This window comes from Hyla sarda, chromosome 6 (assembly GCF_029499605.1).
Source record: "Hyla sarda isolate aHylSar1 chromosome 6, aHylSar1.hap1, whole genome shotgun sequence".
Taxonomy (NCBI): domain Eukaryota; kingdom Metazoa; phylum Chordata; class Amphibia; order Anura; family Hylidae; genus Hyla; species Hyla sarda.
In genome coordinates this window covers 243,139,202-243,153,800 of record NC_079194.1, presented here as the reverse complement: position 1 = coordinate 243,153,800, position 14,599 = coordinate 243,139,202, and the positions used below count along the sequence as shown (strand labels likewise).

Below are 14,599 nucleotides of genomic sequence, written 5' to 3'. Positions count from 1 at the left end.
CAACATTCATTAATCTAAAATATATCAAAAGTTTATTTGATGAGAGGTACCCTTTAAGGGATTAAAGGGGCATTCTGCCCCTAGACATCTTATCCCTATCCAAAGGATAGGGGATCAGATGTCTGATTGTGGGGGTCCCGCCACTGGGACCCCTGCAGTTTGGAACGCTTGTTGCGGGCAGTGGGGTCTTGACATCACTGCCACACCCCTTGTGTTGTCACACCACTCCCCCTCCCATAGACTTGCATTGAGGGGCGCGGTATGACAACATGAGAGGAAGTGGCAGTGATGTCACGACCCCGCCCCCGCTCCAAGCCTTCGGTACAAAATGTTCCGAACACTGAGGCAGCAGAGTACCCCTTTAAGATGCTGCAAATCTACAACTCCCAGCATGCCCAGACAGCCTAAGGCCCCTTTCACACTACAGGTATCATCCTGCTTTTTTTTACTGAAGTTATTTTACAATAACGGATGAAACAAAAAAACGGATGCAATAACTGGTAATGACTGAAGATAACTGATGACCATCATCCGGTATCTTTATTGGGTTTTTTCTTTAAAAAAAAAAAAAAAAACCTGGATGTAACTGGTAATAACGGATGATAACGGATGAACAACATCAGGTTTTTTTTTTATCAGGTTTATAACCGTTTTTTTTGTTCAGTACAAAAAACGGATGTTAAAAAACATGACAATAACTGATGATAACGGATGTTTTTTTTTCAATGTTAAATTTTAACGTCCGGTTTTTCAACATTTTTTTTTGCGGACCAAAAATTTGTGCATGCACCGTCTTTTGTGCCAGCAAAAATAACGGACATTAGTAAAAACGGACCTGCCTGATACAAAAGGATGTTCAAGAAATCCCATTGACATGAATGGGATTTTTTGAGGCCATTTTCAGGACTTTTTGCCAGGAGTAATAACGGAGGTATTTTACAGGATGATTGATACCTGAGGTGTAAATGGGACCTAAGGCAGTGTTCTCCAACCAGTGACCCTTCATTTGTTGCAAAATTACAATTCCTATCCTGTCCTGTCAGTCCTGTCAGTCATGATGGGATTTGTAGTTTTGCTGCAGGGACACCTAGGAAATGATGAGGGAACAGGGTGACAGGAATATTGTTGAGGAAAAAGTGATAACAATGCTGATATGTTTTCTTCTAGCTTTATACATAAATGTCATTTTCTGTTCTATTTCTCACTTCTTAGTTTATTACTTTTTACAGTGTGTGAGGACTGTGCTCTGAATCTTCTCGTACTCTAGATGGCGATAGCGAGCACAGTCACGCGGTAAACAACATCTGGTCAGGTGACGGGTCACGTGGGTATAAGAAGACGCTGTGTGGGTGAGCCCGGTCCTAAGGTCCTCTGTGCCGCGGATAATAGTCATCCGTCATGGACTCGCTGCTCGTATGGACGCTGCTCATGGGTTCCCTCGCTATACAGCCCGGGAGCGCCCTCATCAGGTGGGTACGGTATAGTTACTTAGAAACTCCCATAATGTCCACAACATAGCGCTTGCTGGGACTTTTAGTTCCACGGTAAATTTGCCCCTATAGCTGATCTATGGGCTTAACTGGGGCGGATCTATGGATGTGATGTAGGACTGACCCCACACAGGGCGGTGTACAGCTCGTGTTACTGTATAGGACAGTCTTCCCCAACCTGTGGATCTCCAGCTGTTGCAAAACGACATCTTCCATCATATAGTGACAGCTTGCAGGTGCCAGGGCATGCTGGGAATTCTAATATTGGCAACAGCTGGAGAGCCACAGGCTGGGAAACTCCTATGTAGATGACTATGGGGCGGGTACATGTGTTCTTACCTACAGGCCCGTCCTGTGATCTGGATCTATTAAAGTGGGCGTGTCTGAATGTTAGGGGAAAGTCCAGGGTGGGGCCTAAATGTCTATTTACATAGGGTGGTAGAGTGGGCTCCCAACCCATTGCTATTCTTTGTGTCTACATGTAATCAAAGTGCCCCCTACTAAGTAATAGTGTCCGTCCTCCTTACTGCCTATACATAGTGAAAGTGCCTCCACATAGTAATAGGGCCCCTTACTACCTATACATAATAGTGCCCCCTAAATAGTAATAGTGCCCCCTTATTTTCTTTAAACTGTAATAGGGTCCCTTTACTGCTTATACAGTGGGGATCAAAAGTTTGGGCACCCCAGGTAAAAAAAAATATTAATGTGCATAAAGAAGCCAAGGAAAGATGGAAAAATCTCCAAGATGCATCAAATTACAGATTAGACATTCTTATAATATGTCAACAAAAGTTAGATTTTATTTCCATCATTTACACTTTCAAAATAACAGAAAACAAAAAAATGGCGTCTGCAAAAGTTTGGGCACCCTCCAGAATTTATTGAATGCTTCCCCCTTTGCAAAGCGGAGACCTGCCAGTGTCATGGATTGTTCTCAATCATCATCTGGGAAGACCAGGTGATGTCAATCTCAAAGGTTTTAAATGCCCAGACTCATCTGACCTTGCTCCAACAATCAGCACCATGGGTTCTTCTAAGCAGTTGTCTAGAAATCTGAAACTGAAAATAGTTGATGCTCACAAAGCTGGAGAAGGCTATATGAAGATAGCAAAATGTTTTCAGATGTCAATATCCTCTGTTCGGAATGTAATTAAGAAATAGCAGTCTTCAGGAAAAGTGGAAGTTAAAAGCAAGATCTGGAAGACCAAGAAAAATATCAGACAGAACAGCTCGCAGCATTGTGAGAAAAACTATTCAAAACCCACGTTTGACTGCACAATCCCTCCAGAAAGATCTGGCAGACACTGGAGTTGTGGTACACTATTCCACTATAAAGAGATACTTGTACAAATATGGTCTTCATGGAAGAGTCATCAGAAGAAAACCTCTTCTACGTCCTCACCACAAAAATCAGCGTTTTGACTTTGTAAATTAACATATGGACAAGTCTGATGCATTTTGAAAACAAGTTCTGTGGACCGATGAGGTTAAAATTTAACTCTTTGGTCGGAATGAGCAAAGGTACGTTTGGAGAAGAAGGGAAACAGAATTTAATGAAAAGAACCTCTGTCCAACTGTTAAGCATGGGGGTGGATCAATCATGCTTTGGGGTTGTATTGCAGTCAGTGGCACAGGGAACATCTCACGAGTAGAAGGAAAAATGGATTAAATACAATTTCAGCAAATTTTGGATGCTAACTTGATGCCATCTGTGAAAAAGCTGAAGTTAAAGAGAGGATGGCTTCTACAAATGGATAATGATCCTAAACACACCTCGAAATCAACGGGGGATTACATCAAGAGGCGTAAACTGAAGGTTTTGCCATGGCCTTCACAATCTCCTGACCTCAACATAATTGAAAATCTATGGATAGACCTTAAAAGAGCAGTGCGTGACAGACAACCCAGAAATCTCAAAGAACTGGAAGACTTTTATAAGGAAAAATGGGCAAAGATACCTCAAACAAAAATTGAGACTCTTGGCTGGCTACAAAAAGCATTTACAAGCTGTGATACTTGCCAAAGGGGGCAGTACAAGATATTAAAGGACAACTGTAGTGGAAAACTTTTATATATGCCCGGGCCTCAAAAATAAACAAAAACTCATACATACCTTCCTACGAGCCCCCGTTGGTCCCCCCCCCCGGTGCCTGTACATAGTAATGGTGATCTTCCTCGTGCCTGTACATAGTAATGGTGATCTTCCTCGTGCCTGTACATAGTAATGGTGATCTTCCTCGTGCCTGTACATAGTAATGGTGATCCCCCCCGGTGCCTGTACATAACGGGGACTCCCCCCCCCCCCCTGGTGCCTGTACATAGTAATGGTGATTCGTTTAGTTCCGACCGCTGGCCAGTGGAGTACTCCTTTAAACCTTTTACTTTTTTTTTTTTTTTTCTGTATCGTTGGATGTATGCAGCACATGCATACACCACTGGGCTCCAAATATTAACAGGTGTGTATATACCACTGCAGAATAGCTGCAGCATTTCCTCCTTAAGTGTCAGTTTTCTTAGTGTGTGGGTGTAGGAATGGATCAGTGTACGGTATCTCTAGGTAAGGAATGTTTGGTATATCAGTATAGTGCAGGTCAGCCATGACATTATGCTCTTGTAGCTTTTACTGTCCTGGGCTTTCTAGTTGGACAGGCTCTGATGTTGCACAGACTCTCGGAGGAGGGTGATATTAAGGGAGAATAACAGGGTTAGGTGCTCGGCCCACGTGTTTGCACAGGTTGTGTTTGATCACGTAATCTAGTGTAAAGCTCTGATCATGGCTCACGAGGACTGAAGCCTAATCTGTTAATTAGCCTGTAGGGACAGAGAGCGTACAGGTACGCCCTCTGGTCCAGGTACTTAAAGGGGTATTCCAGGCAAAACCTGGCTCCGGAAAGTTAAACAGATTTGTAAATTACTTCTATTAAAAAATCTTAATCCTTCCAATAGTTACTAGCTTCTGAAGTTTTCTGTCTAACTGCTCAATGATGATGTCACGTCCCGGGAGATGTGCATGATGGGAGAATATCCCCATAGGAACTGCACAGCTCCCGGGACGTGAGTCAACAGAGAGCAGTTAGACAGAAAACAACAACTCAACTTCAGAAGCTAATAGCTATTGGAAGGATTAAGATTTTTTAATAGAAGTAATTTACAAATCTGTTTCCGGAGCCAGTTGATATATAAAAAAAATTTTTGGCCTGGAATACCCCTTTAAGGATGGAGGGCGTACCTGTACGTCCTCTGCATTTCCGATCAGCGCCGGGTGCCGGAAAATTCATTTCCCCTGCTCTGCCCACCGATCGAAGTCCGGGCAGAGCGAGGGGGAAGAAGTGGGACCTGGGGGTGGGGGGGGGGGGAATCCAAATAACGGGCAGCATAGATGGATGATGGCGGCACAGACAAGGCTGCAGTGAAGATCTATGGTAAGTGATCTTCACTGTGGCCTTCTCAAAGTTGCAAAACTACAACTCCCAGCATGCCCAGACAGCCAAAGGCTGTCTGGGCATGCTGGGAGCTGTAGTTTTGCAACATCTGGAGGGCCACAGTTTGAAGACCACTGTGTAGTGGTCTCCAAACTGTGGTCCTCCAGATGTTGCAAAACTACAACTCTTAGTATGCCCAGACAGTCCAGACATGCTGGGAGTTGTAGTTCTGTAACATCTGGCCCTTCAGATGTTGCAGAACTACAATTCCCAGCATGCCTGGACAGTCTGGGCATACTTGAAGTTGAAGTTTTGCAACATCTGGAGGGCCACAGTTTGGAGACCCTCTACAGTGGTCTCCAAACTGTTCTTCTCCAGTTGTTGCATAACTACAACTCCCAGCATGTCTTTTGGCTGTCAGTACATGCTTGGAATTGTAGTTTTGCAACAGCTGTAGGCACACTGGTTGGGAAATACTGAGCTAGAGTCTGTTTACAGCTGTTGCAAAACTACAACTCCCAGCATGCACTGAGACCATGCATGCTGGGAGTTGTAGTTTTGCCACAGCTGGAGGCACATGGGTTGGGAAACACTGAGTGCCTACAGCTGTGGCGAAACTACAACTCCCAGCATGCGCGGTCTGTCAGTGCATACTGGGAGTTGTAGTTTTGCAACAGCTGGAAGCATCCTCCCCACCCCATGTGACTGTACAGGATACAGTCACACTGGCGGGTTTACAGTGGGTTTCCTTCTGCAAGTATGAGCTGTGGCAAATTTTCCGCCGCAGCTCAAACTCCCGGTGGGAAATTCGTTCGCTGTGAACCCCCGCCTTTGTGAATGTACCCCAAAAACACTACACTACACTAAAGAGTAAAACACTACATATACACCCCTTACACTGCCTGCCCCCCCCCCCCAAAAAAAAAAATGTCTTGTATGGCACTTTCCTAAACGGGCCCCCAGCTGTTGCAAAAATTGACTGTCCTGGCATGCGTGGAGTTTTGCAACAGCTGGAGGCTCCCTGTAGGGGAAACACTGCCGTAGGATATTTTTCATGGAGGAGGAAAATTCCATGCTTTCATCCGGGTCCGCCCCTATGCAAATTCCTAATTTAGGCCTCAATTGCGCATGCACTGCTCTTACTCCAGAGCCCTGTCGTATTTCAAGTCAACAGTTTAGTGCCACATATGGGGTATTTCAGTACTCAGGAGAAATTGCGTTACAAATTTTGGGGGTCTTTTTCTCCTTTTTACCCCTTATGAAAAGGAAAAGTTAGGGGCTATACCAGCATGTTAGTGTAAAAAAATAAAAAAATTTTTAGTCTAACATGCTGGTGTTGCCCTATAATTTTAATTTTCACAAGAGGTAAAAGGAGAAAAAGACCCCCCCAAATTTGTAACGCTATTTCTCTTGAACAATGAAAATACCCCATATGTGGGCATAAAATGCTCTGCAGACGCACAACAGGGCTCAGGAATGAGAGCGCACCATATATGTTTGAGGCCTAAATTGGGGGTTTGCACAAGGGTGGCTGATAGTTACAGCGGTTCTGATATGAACGCAAAAATGAAAACACCCACATGTGACCCCATTTTGGAAACTACACAACTCAAGGAATGGAACAAGGGGTACAGTGATCCTTAACACCCCACAGGTCTATGATGAATTTTCGTTAAAGTTGGATGTGAAAATTAGACTTTTTTTTTTTTTCACTGAAATGCTGGTGTTACCCCAAATATTTTATTTTCACAAGGGGCAATAGATTAAAAAGCCCCACCCAAAATTAGTAACCCCATTTCTTCGGAATAAGAACATACCCCATATGTGGATATAAAGTGCTCTGCGGGTGCACTACAATGCTCAGAAGAGAAGGAGCAAAATTAGTTTTTTGTAGAGAGAATTTGGCTGGAATTGAAGGCCATGTGCATTTACAAAGCCCCCATGCTGCCAGAACAGTGGACCCCCCCCCCCCAACATGTGACCCCACTTCGTAAACTAAACCCCTCACGGAATGTAATAAGGGGTGCAGTGAGCGTTTACAACCCACAGGTGTCTGGCAGATTTTTTGAACAGTGGTCCGTGAAAATGAAAAATGTAATTTTTCATTTGCACAGCCCACTGTTCCGAAATCAAACTGTGGTGTTCAAGCTCCCTGCACAACTGGTTGCCCGGAGTAGGTTTATACAGAAATTTTTTTATGATGGAGCCACCTTGCTAACATAGCTATGGTTGTTTCAAACACCTTTCCTCCATGTGATGTCCATAAAAATGAAAAGTTTTATTTTTAATTTGCATAGCCTACTGTTCCAAAGGTCTGTCAAACGCCAGTGGGGTGTAAATACTCACTACACCCCTTATTACATTCTGTGAGGGGTGCAGATTCCGAAATGGGGTCACGTGGGGGGGGGGGGGGGTGCGCAATGTTCTGGCATCATGAGGGCTTTGTGAACGCACATGGCCCCTGACTTCCATTCCAACCAAATTTTCTCTCCAAAAGCTCAATGGCACTCCTTCTCTTCTGAGCATTGTAGTGCGCCTGCAGAGCACTTTACATCCACATATGGGGTATTTCCCAGGGGTGTGGACATTTAAAAAAAAAACTACTTGTCCAAGGGACTAAAGCGGAACACAATCTACTTGTCCCTCAAGAAAATCTACTTGTCCTGGTAGATGAAATAATTTCAACCAAAATAGTCTGATCCCCCCCCCCCCCCCCCACTAGACCACCAGGGATGGATATAAGATTCCTTTAGACATTGCTGACAGCGGTGATCTAATGGTTTAATAGGTGATCGCAGCATGCCAGGATATTAACAGCAGGAGAGCTGTAGCTCCTCTTACACCCGAGGGAAGCCCAGAAAAGTCTAGATGTAACTTTTTGATCACCTTATAAAAAATTTCTCATATGAAGTGACCAAAAATGAGCAATTCTGGACTATTATTTACATTTACACCGTTCACCGTACGGTTTAATTAACATTATATTTTACCGTATATACTCGAGTATAAGCCGACCCGAGTATAAGCCGAGACCCCTAATTTCAACCCAAAATCCCAGGAAAAGTTATTGACTCGAGTATAAGCCTAGGGTGGGAAATACCTCATCCCCCCCTGTCATCATCCAGACCCGTCATTAACATCCTCATCATCCCCTTGTCATCATCCCACACATCCCCCCCTTCATCATCCCCTTGTCATCATCCCACACATCCCCTTATCATCCCACACATCCCCCCTTCATCATCCCCTTGTCATCATCCCACACATCCCCTTATCATCCCACACATCCCCCCTTCATCATCCCCTTGTCATCATCCCACACATCCCCCCTTCATCATCCCCTTGTCATCATCCCACACATCCCCCCTTCATCATCCCCTTGTCATCATCCCACACATCCCCTTATCCCACACATCCCCCTTCATCATCCCCTTGTCATCATCCCACACATCCCCCCTTCATCATCCCCTTGTCATCATCCCACACATCCCCTTATCATCCCACACATCCCCCCTTCATCATCCCCTTGTAATCATCCCACACCCCCCCCCCCCTTCATCATCCCCACCCCCCTTCATCATCCCCACACCCCCCCTTCATCATCCTCTTCTCATCATTCGCCCTCAGTGGTCTTCAACCTGCGGACCTCCAGAGGTTTCAAAACTACAACTCCCAGCAAGCCCGGGCAGCCATCGGCTGTCCGGGCTTGCTGGGAGTTGTAGTTTTGAAACCTCCGGAGGTCCGCAGGTTGAAGACCACTGCGGCCTTCAACCTGCGGACCTCCAGAGGTTTCAAAACTACAACTCCCAGCAAGCCCGGGCAGCCATCGGCTGTCCGGGCTTGCTGGGAGTTGTAGTTTTGAAACCTCCGGAGGTCCGCAGGTTGAAGACCACTGCGGCCTTCAACATCATCCAGCCCCCTCTCACCCCCTTTAGTTCTGAGTACTCACCTCCGCTCGGCGCTGGTCCGGTCCTGCAGGGCTGTCCGGTAAGGAGGTGGTCCGGTGAGGAGGTGGTCCGGGCTGCTATCTTCACCGGGGGCGCCTCTTCTCCGCGCTTCCGGCCCGGAATAGAGCTGTTGCCTTGACAACGACGCATCTGCGTCGTTGTCAAGGCAACGTGACTATTCTGAGGCCGGGCCCGAAGCGCTTAGAAGAGGCCTCCCCGGTGAAGATAGCAGCCCGGACCACCTCCTCACCGGACCACCTCCTTACCGGACAGCCCTGCAGGACCGGACCAGCGCCGAGCGGAGGTGAGTACTCAGAACTAAAGGGGGTGAGAGGGGGCTGGATGATGTTGAAGGCTGCCCTGGCTTGCTGGGAGTTGTAGTTTTGAAACCTCTGGAAGTCCGCAGGTTGAAGACCACTGCGGGTGGGGGAGTTCACTCGAGTATAAGCCGAGGGGGGTGTTTTCAGCACGAAAAATCGTGCTGAAAAACTCGGCTTATACTCGAGTATATACGGTAATAGTCTGGACATTTCCACATGTAGCAATACCACTTATGTTTATTTTTGTACAATATTTCTATTTAAAGAAAATTGGAAACTTTTATTAGGAAAGGGGCTTATTCACATGTATAGCACTTTTTAAAATATTTTAATCACTATTTTTCAGTCTCAATAGGGACTTATGTGTTACTGGGGTGGGGGGGGGGGGTGTTCTGCTTCTCCAGTTTATATGGTGCATTTTGTGTCAGAAAATGCTGGAAGTTGCATTTAGTTACTAGATAACTACAACTCCCAGCATGCCCTGATGCAGCCTATGGCTCTGCAGCTGACCCGAACCAAAACTACAACTCCCAGCATGTTGCACTTTATAGTTCTACAGTTTAGGTTATGGTCCAACATGCTGGGAGTTGTAGTTTTGGTTCGGGTGTGTTTGTGTGCATCCGTGGGGCTCTTGGTCGTCGGGTGAGTATGAAGGGGGGCGGGATTCTGGGGGGTGCAATTCAGTGCAGGTGCCACTAAAAATAAATAAAATTAGATGGCACAACTGCCCTAATGCCCGACGTGACAGTCCGCTCCTATACAAAACATTCATGCATACACATATCATACATGCACCAGCCACTGCCCACATATCATACATACACACACCCCCGCCACTGCCCCCCCCACATTATACATTACATACACACACACTCACACCCTACATATACACCATACATATGCACACATCATACATACACCTGCCGCTGCCCACCCCACATCATACATCACATACATACACATCACACTTAGACATCATACACACATCACACATACACTCACACCATACATATACACCAGTGTTTCCCAACCAGGGTGCCTCCAGCTGTTGCAAAACTACAACTCCCAGTTGTAGTTTTGCAACAGCTGGAGGCACCCTGGTTGGGAAACACTGATATACACCATACATATGCACACATCATACATACACCTGCCGCTGCCCCCCCCCATCATACATACACTCACACCATTCATATACAACCACCCTTCCTGCCGCCACCTGTATTCTCGGTCTCCTCACCTGATCCGGCCATGAGTGGACATCAGAGCTTTAGTCCTGGCCGGTGTGAGGTGAGATTTCCGTCCTCCCCCTCACCCCCCCCCCCCCCCTGCTCTGTGTTTTCCCCGTGCAAACAAGCAACCTCCCCGTGGTGGATTAGGTCCTGTGGAGACAGATCAGGGGGAGGGTGAGGGATAGAGCTGAGTGCGGGGGATGGAGCTGTGCACGGAGCTGTCTACATCCTTTCTCTCACCCTGCTGTGTCTTCTGAGCTGTGTCCTCCATCCTCCGGGAGGGGAGATAAGGGGGCTCTGCAGTCAGCTGGAGGCCGCTGCCCCCTCCATACACTCTGAGCGCCGGTGTGAGGTGTAGACTTCCATCGGCTCCTGCGCCTCACACCGGCATTAAAGAAAAATAAGGGGGAAGTCGGTCTATCCCTGCTAGCCCGATACAGGGCTAAATCTATAAACAATTCACCTGCCCGGCACCCAAAACTACTTGTCCCGGGTGTCGGGCTATAGGATTTCCACATCCCTGTTTCCATACTCAGAAGAAATGGTGTAAACACTTACAGTTGAATCCAATAAGCTGTTCCACCAAGTTCTTCTAGCAGAGAGAGGTAGTTGGGCAGAAGCTGCTGCCTTCTTTTTGTGTGCTGATCTGCTGCTGAAGATAGGGCAGTGGGAGGATCCAGGAAGGGGCATTTATTATAAAACATGATTTCCCTAGTAGAATCCCATAGTCATGTTTAAAGTTTAAGCTAACAATCGGAGTTTACAAGTTTTTATAGCCTTAGCTGAATGGCAGCAGTTTTTCCAATGGTTTACAGCTTCAGTCTTGAACTATTGACCCTCCATTCCCTTCACGTATACAAGTGTCTCTAGTCCTGCAAAAAACATATTTACTTAATCCCTTATCAGTGAGAGGCTAGGCTACCCATGGGTTCCCTGTAACAGCAGAACACAACACTATGGAAAGTAGAAGTATTGCCGCTCCTAATTGTGCGTTGCGTGTTGCGTGCCATATAGTGAAGCACATGAAAAAGCATGCTTCTTCTCGGTCACTTAACATGTTCGTTTTGCCGTTACGTGAGGCACTGCATGCATTGGTCTTTATTCTTACAGTAGAGAAGCCATTAATTATAACTTTTTGTGAATTAGGACATTTAAACTTGCTTTTTTTTTTCACCCTTTCAAATTCAAAATGTATTCAGAAGTTTTGGAAAGGTTCACAGATCGCAGATTACAGAAACAGTTAACGTAAACATTAATGGACAAAAACAAAGAAAAAAACTGGGGAGTCACGTGCTCCCTAACTATTACATTTGCATCAATCATAGCTAAAGAACTTTAACCTGGTGCAAACGTGTCCCTGAACATGAGGTCCTCTCAGGAGGTCAAATAGAGAGTCATTGGAATACCCAGAGCAACCCATCTGCAATGACATGTAACAGTAATATGCAAAACAATGTCAGAAGATAAAGCTGGACAGAGGATGAGTTGCGAATCAGGAGGAGTGTAGCTAGGAGTCTGGGAGCGGTTAACGAAGAGGGATCAGCCGGGGACTAGGTATCTTGGTGCAGTAAGGTCAAAGACCACAGGGCAGAACCTGGGGGAGGCGTAGGGTAAGAGAGAAAAGAGAGGGGAGAGAGGAAAGATGAGGGAGGCAGGGAAGAGAGAGCAGAAGAAAAAAGTGCTGGAAAGGGAAGAGAGGGACCATTGCAGAAGGAGCTTACCCGTGGACTGGGCAGATCCCGGACCCTCGCAGCATCCGGCACTTTATCCTCTATCGCAACTTTCATAATCGTAGGGGAGCAAAGGATGAATGCGTGAGAATATTGAGGCAGCAGTTTGTAACTTAGAGGAGGAGGAGTGTGCAAGGTCATTGGGTAAGGTGTAGAGTAAGAATTTCCGGGGAAGTGAGGAAGGAGTGCCACAGACCCCAGGTCGCAAGGTAGCGGGGCTGTTGGTCGTATGTGTATGCCGTCAGTTCCTCCATCCTGTGGACATGCGATACCTCCCGTAACCAGGTTGTTATGGTGGGCGGTGTAGTGGTTTTCCACAATCTCGGGATAACCGATCATGTGGCCATTAGGAGGAAGGTGATTAACCGGTTAGTGGCTTTTGGAATAGAAGGGGGTAGAATGGAAAGAGTAACCTCAGGGCTGGGTGGGAATCAAACCAAGGTAACATGGAATATGACGTCTAGGACAGTCTTCCAGAATGTGAGTAGCGGCAAGCAGACCAGCCAGGTATGTAACATGGTGCCCTTAGACAAGCCACATCTCCAGCATGTATCAGGAACCCCCGTATAGTAGGCCAAGATGGCCGGGACTCTATACCATCTCCTTAGGCTTTTGTAGTTTGTCTTTTGGGCCTTGCAGGATATGGAGGATTTATGACACATAGCGAGAGCCCTATTCCAATCATCTGGAATAGGATGACCCAAGTCCTTCTCCCAACCAGCCCTGAATGGTAGAGGGAGTTTAGTGGATTCATCAAGGATGAGAGTGTACAGGAGGCTAATTGTATGCGTCAAGGTACCGAGGCTATGCACAACCTCTTAAAATGAGTAAGGGGTCGATGTAGTTGTAGGGCATGTCTGTTTTTCATGTAAAAGTGTTGCACCTGAAAGTATTGAAATGAGAATGAAGCAGAGTTGGAGGGGTCAGGGACCAGATCACTAAGAGGTTTGAGGGAGGATTTGGTGAGGAGGTGATAAAACGTGGCACCTTGTCCTTTTATGGAAGGATAAAAAGTGGGAGCTGGTCATTGTCGGGGGGAAGAGAGGGTTGTCAAACAGGGGCGTCAGGGGGCCATTAGGGGGGAGGAGGTTTAGGTGAGATAAATAAGATTTGTGAACGGTGGATGGATGAGAGCACTAGGGGGAGGGGAGAGGGATTTAGTATGAGGGCGCCATAAGAAAGCCATTTAAGGAGAACTCCGGAATATAAAATTTGTGGCCCATACTGCCGGCAGTAAAGATGTACATACCTTCCTCCGCTCCCCCGGGGCCTCCGGTAACCGTCTCCGGTCTCCGCCGCGATCCACTTCCTGGTTGCCGGTGGTCGGATGAGTCTTACTGCGCTCAGCCAATCACCAGCCGCAGCAAAGTCAGACTCGGCCAGCGATCGGCTGAGCGGCAGTGTGAAAACGCTTCAGGACACAAAATTCTTCACTACATCGGCACCTGCGTCTGGGGCCGAAAACGTCACACTGCCGCTCAGCCTATCGTCGGCCGAGTCGGGACTTCACTGCGGCCGGTGATTGGCTGAGCGCAGTATGACTCATCCGACCACAGGCAACCAGGAAGTGGATCGCGGCGGAGACCGGAGCCGTTTACCGGAGGCCCCGGGGGAGCGGAGGAAGGTATGTACAGCTTTTATTTTTTTACTGCCGGCACTATGGGGGACAGTTTTTATGTTCTGGAGTTCTCCTTTTAAGTTACAGTTCACCGCATGGCTCTCCACCTCCACCCATTGTTTGGGAGAGTCGTTTCTACAGCAGTCTAGTACTCGGGACAGGACAGACGCGAGGTAATAGGAGAGAACATCCGGGGCAGCTAATCCCCCTGCGGATTTTTTCCGTATGAGGACCTGTTTGTCGAGTCTCGGATGTTTGCCCGCCCAGATAAATACTTTTTGGAGCAAAGAGACCTCTCCAAAGAACGTGCGAGGTAAGTAGAGGGGTATGCAGGAGAAAAGGTATAACAGATGGGGAAGCACGTTCATTTTGAAAACATTGACTCTCCCCAGCCAGGAGAAGTTTCTTCGCACCCATTTGGTTAGGTCTTGTTTCAGTGTATTCAAGAGGGAGGGGGGGGGGGGGGGGAGTTGAGTTTTTTTTTAAATTTTTAAATTTTTTTAAATTTTTTTTATTCCAATCTAAATTTAGTAGGAGTCGGAGTCAATGCATTGTTTTGTTTGCCATCTCCGAATTAGACTCAGACTCCACAGCACTGCTTTCTCTCCTATTACCCTTTGTGTAAATGAAAAATTTGGGGTAACACCAGCATTTTATTGAGAAAAATCTAATTTTTCATTTTCACGTCCTACTTTAACGAAAGTTCGTCAATCACCGGTGGGGTGTTAAGTCTCACTGTACCGTTGTTACGTTCCTTAAGGAGTGTAGTTTCCCAAATAGTGTGGCATGTGTTTTTTTTTGCTCTTAAGGCATCATGGGAGCTACCTAATTGCGACA

General features: G+C 46.6%; 1 protein-coding gene across 1 annotated transcript in view; it reads left to right on the top strand.

The window, feature by feature from the left end:
- Positions 1–1,312: 1,312 nt before the first annotated feature.
- Positions 1,313–14,599, top strand: part of LOC130276875 (cathepsin D-like) — a 37,550-nt gene continuing 24,263 nt past the window's right edge. The window contains exon 1 of the mRNA XM_056526844.1: positions 1,313–1,469. Within this exon, the coding sequence (XP_056382819.1) occupies positions 1,399–1,469 (71 nt within the window). The 5' untranslated portion in view covers positions 1,313–1,398. The remainder of the gene's footprint in view (positions 1,470–14,599) is intronic.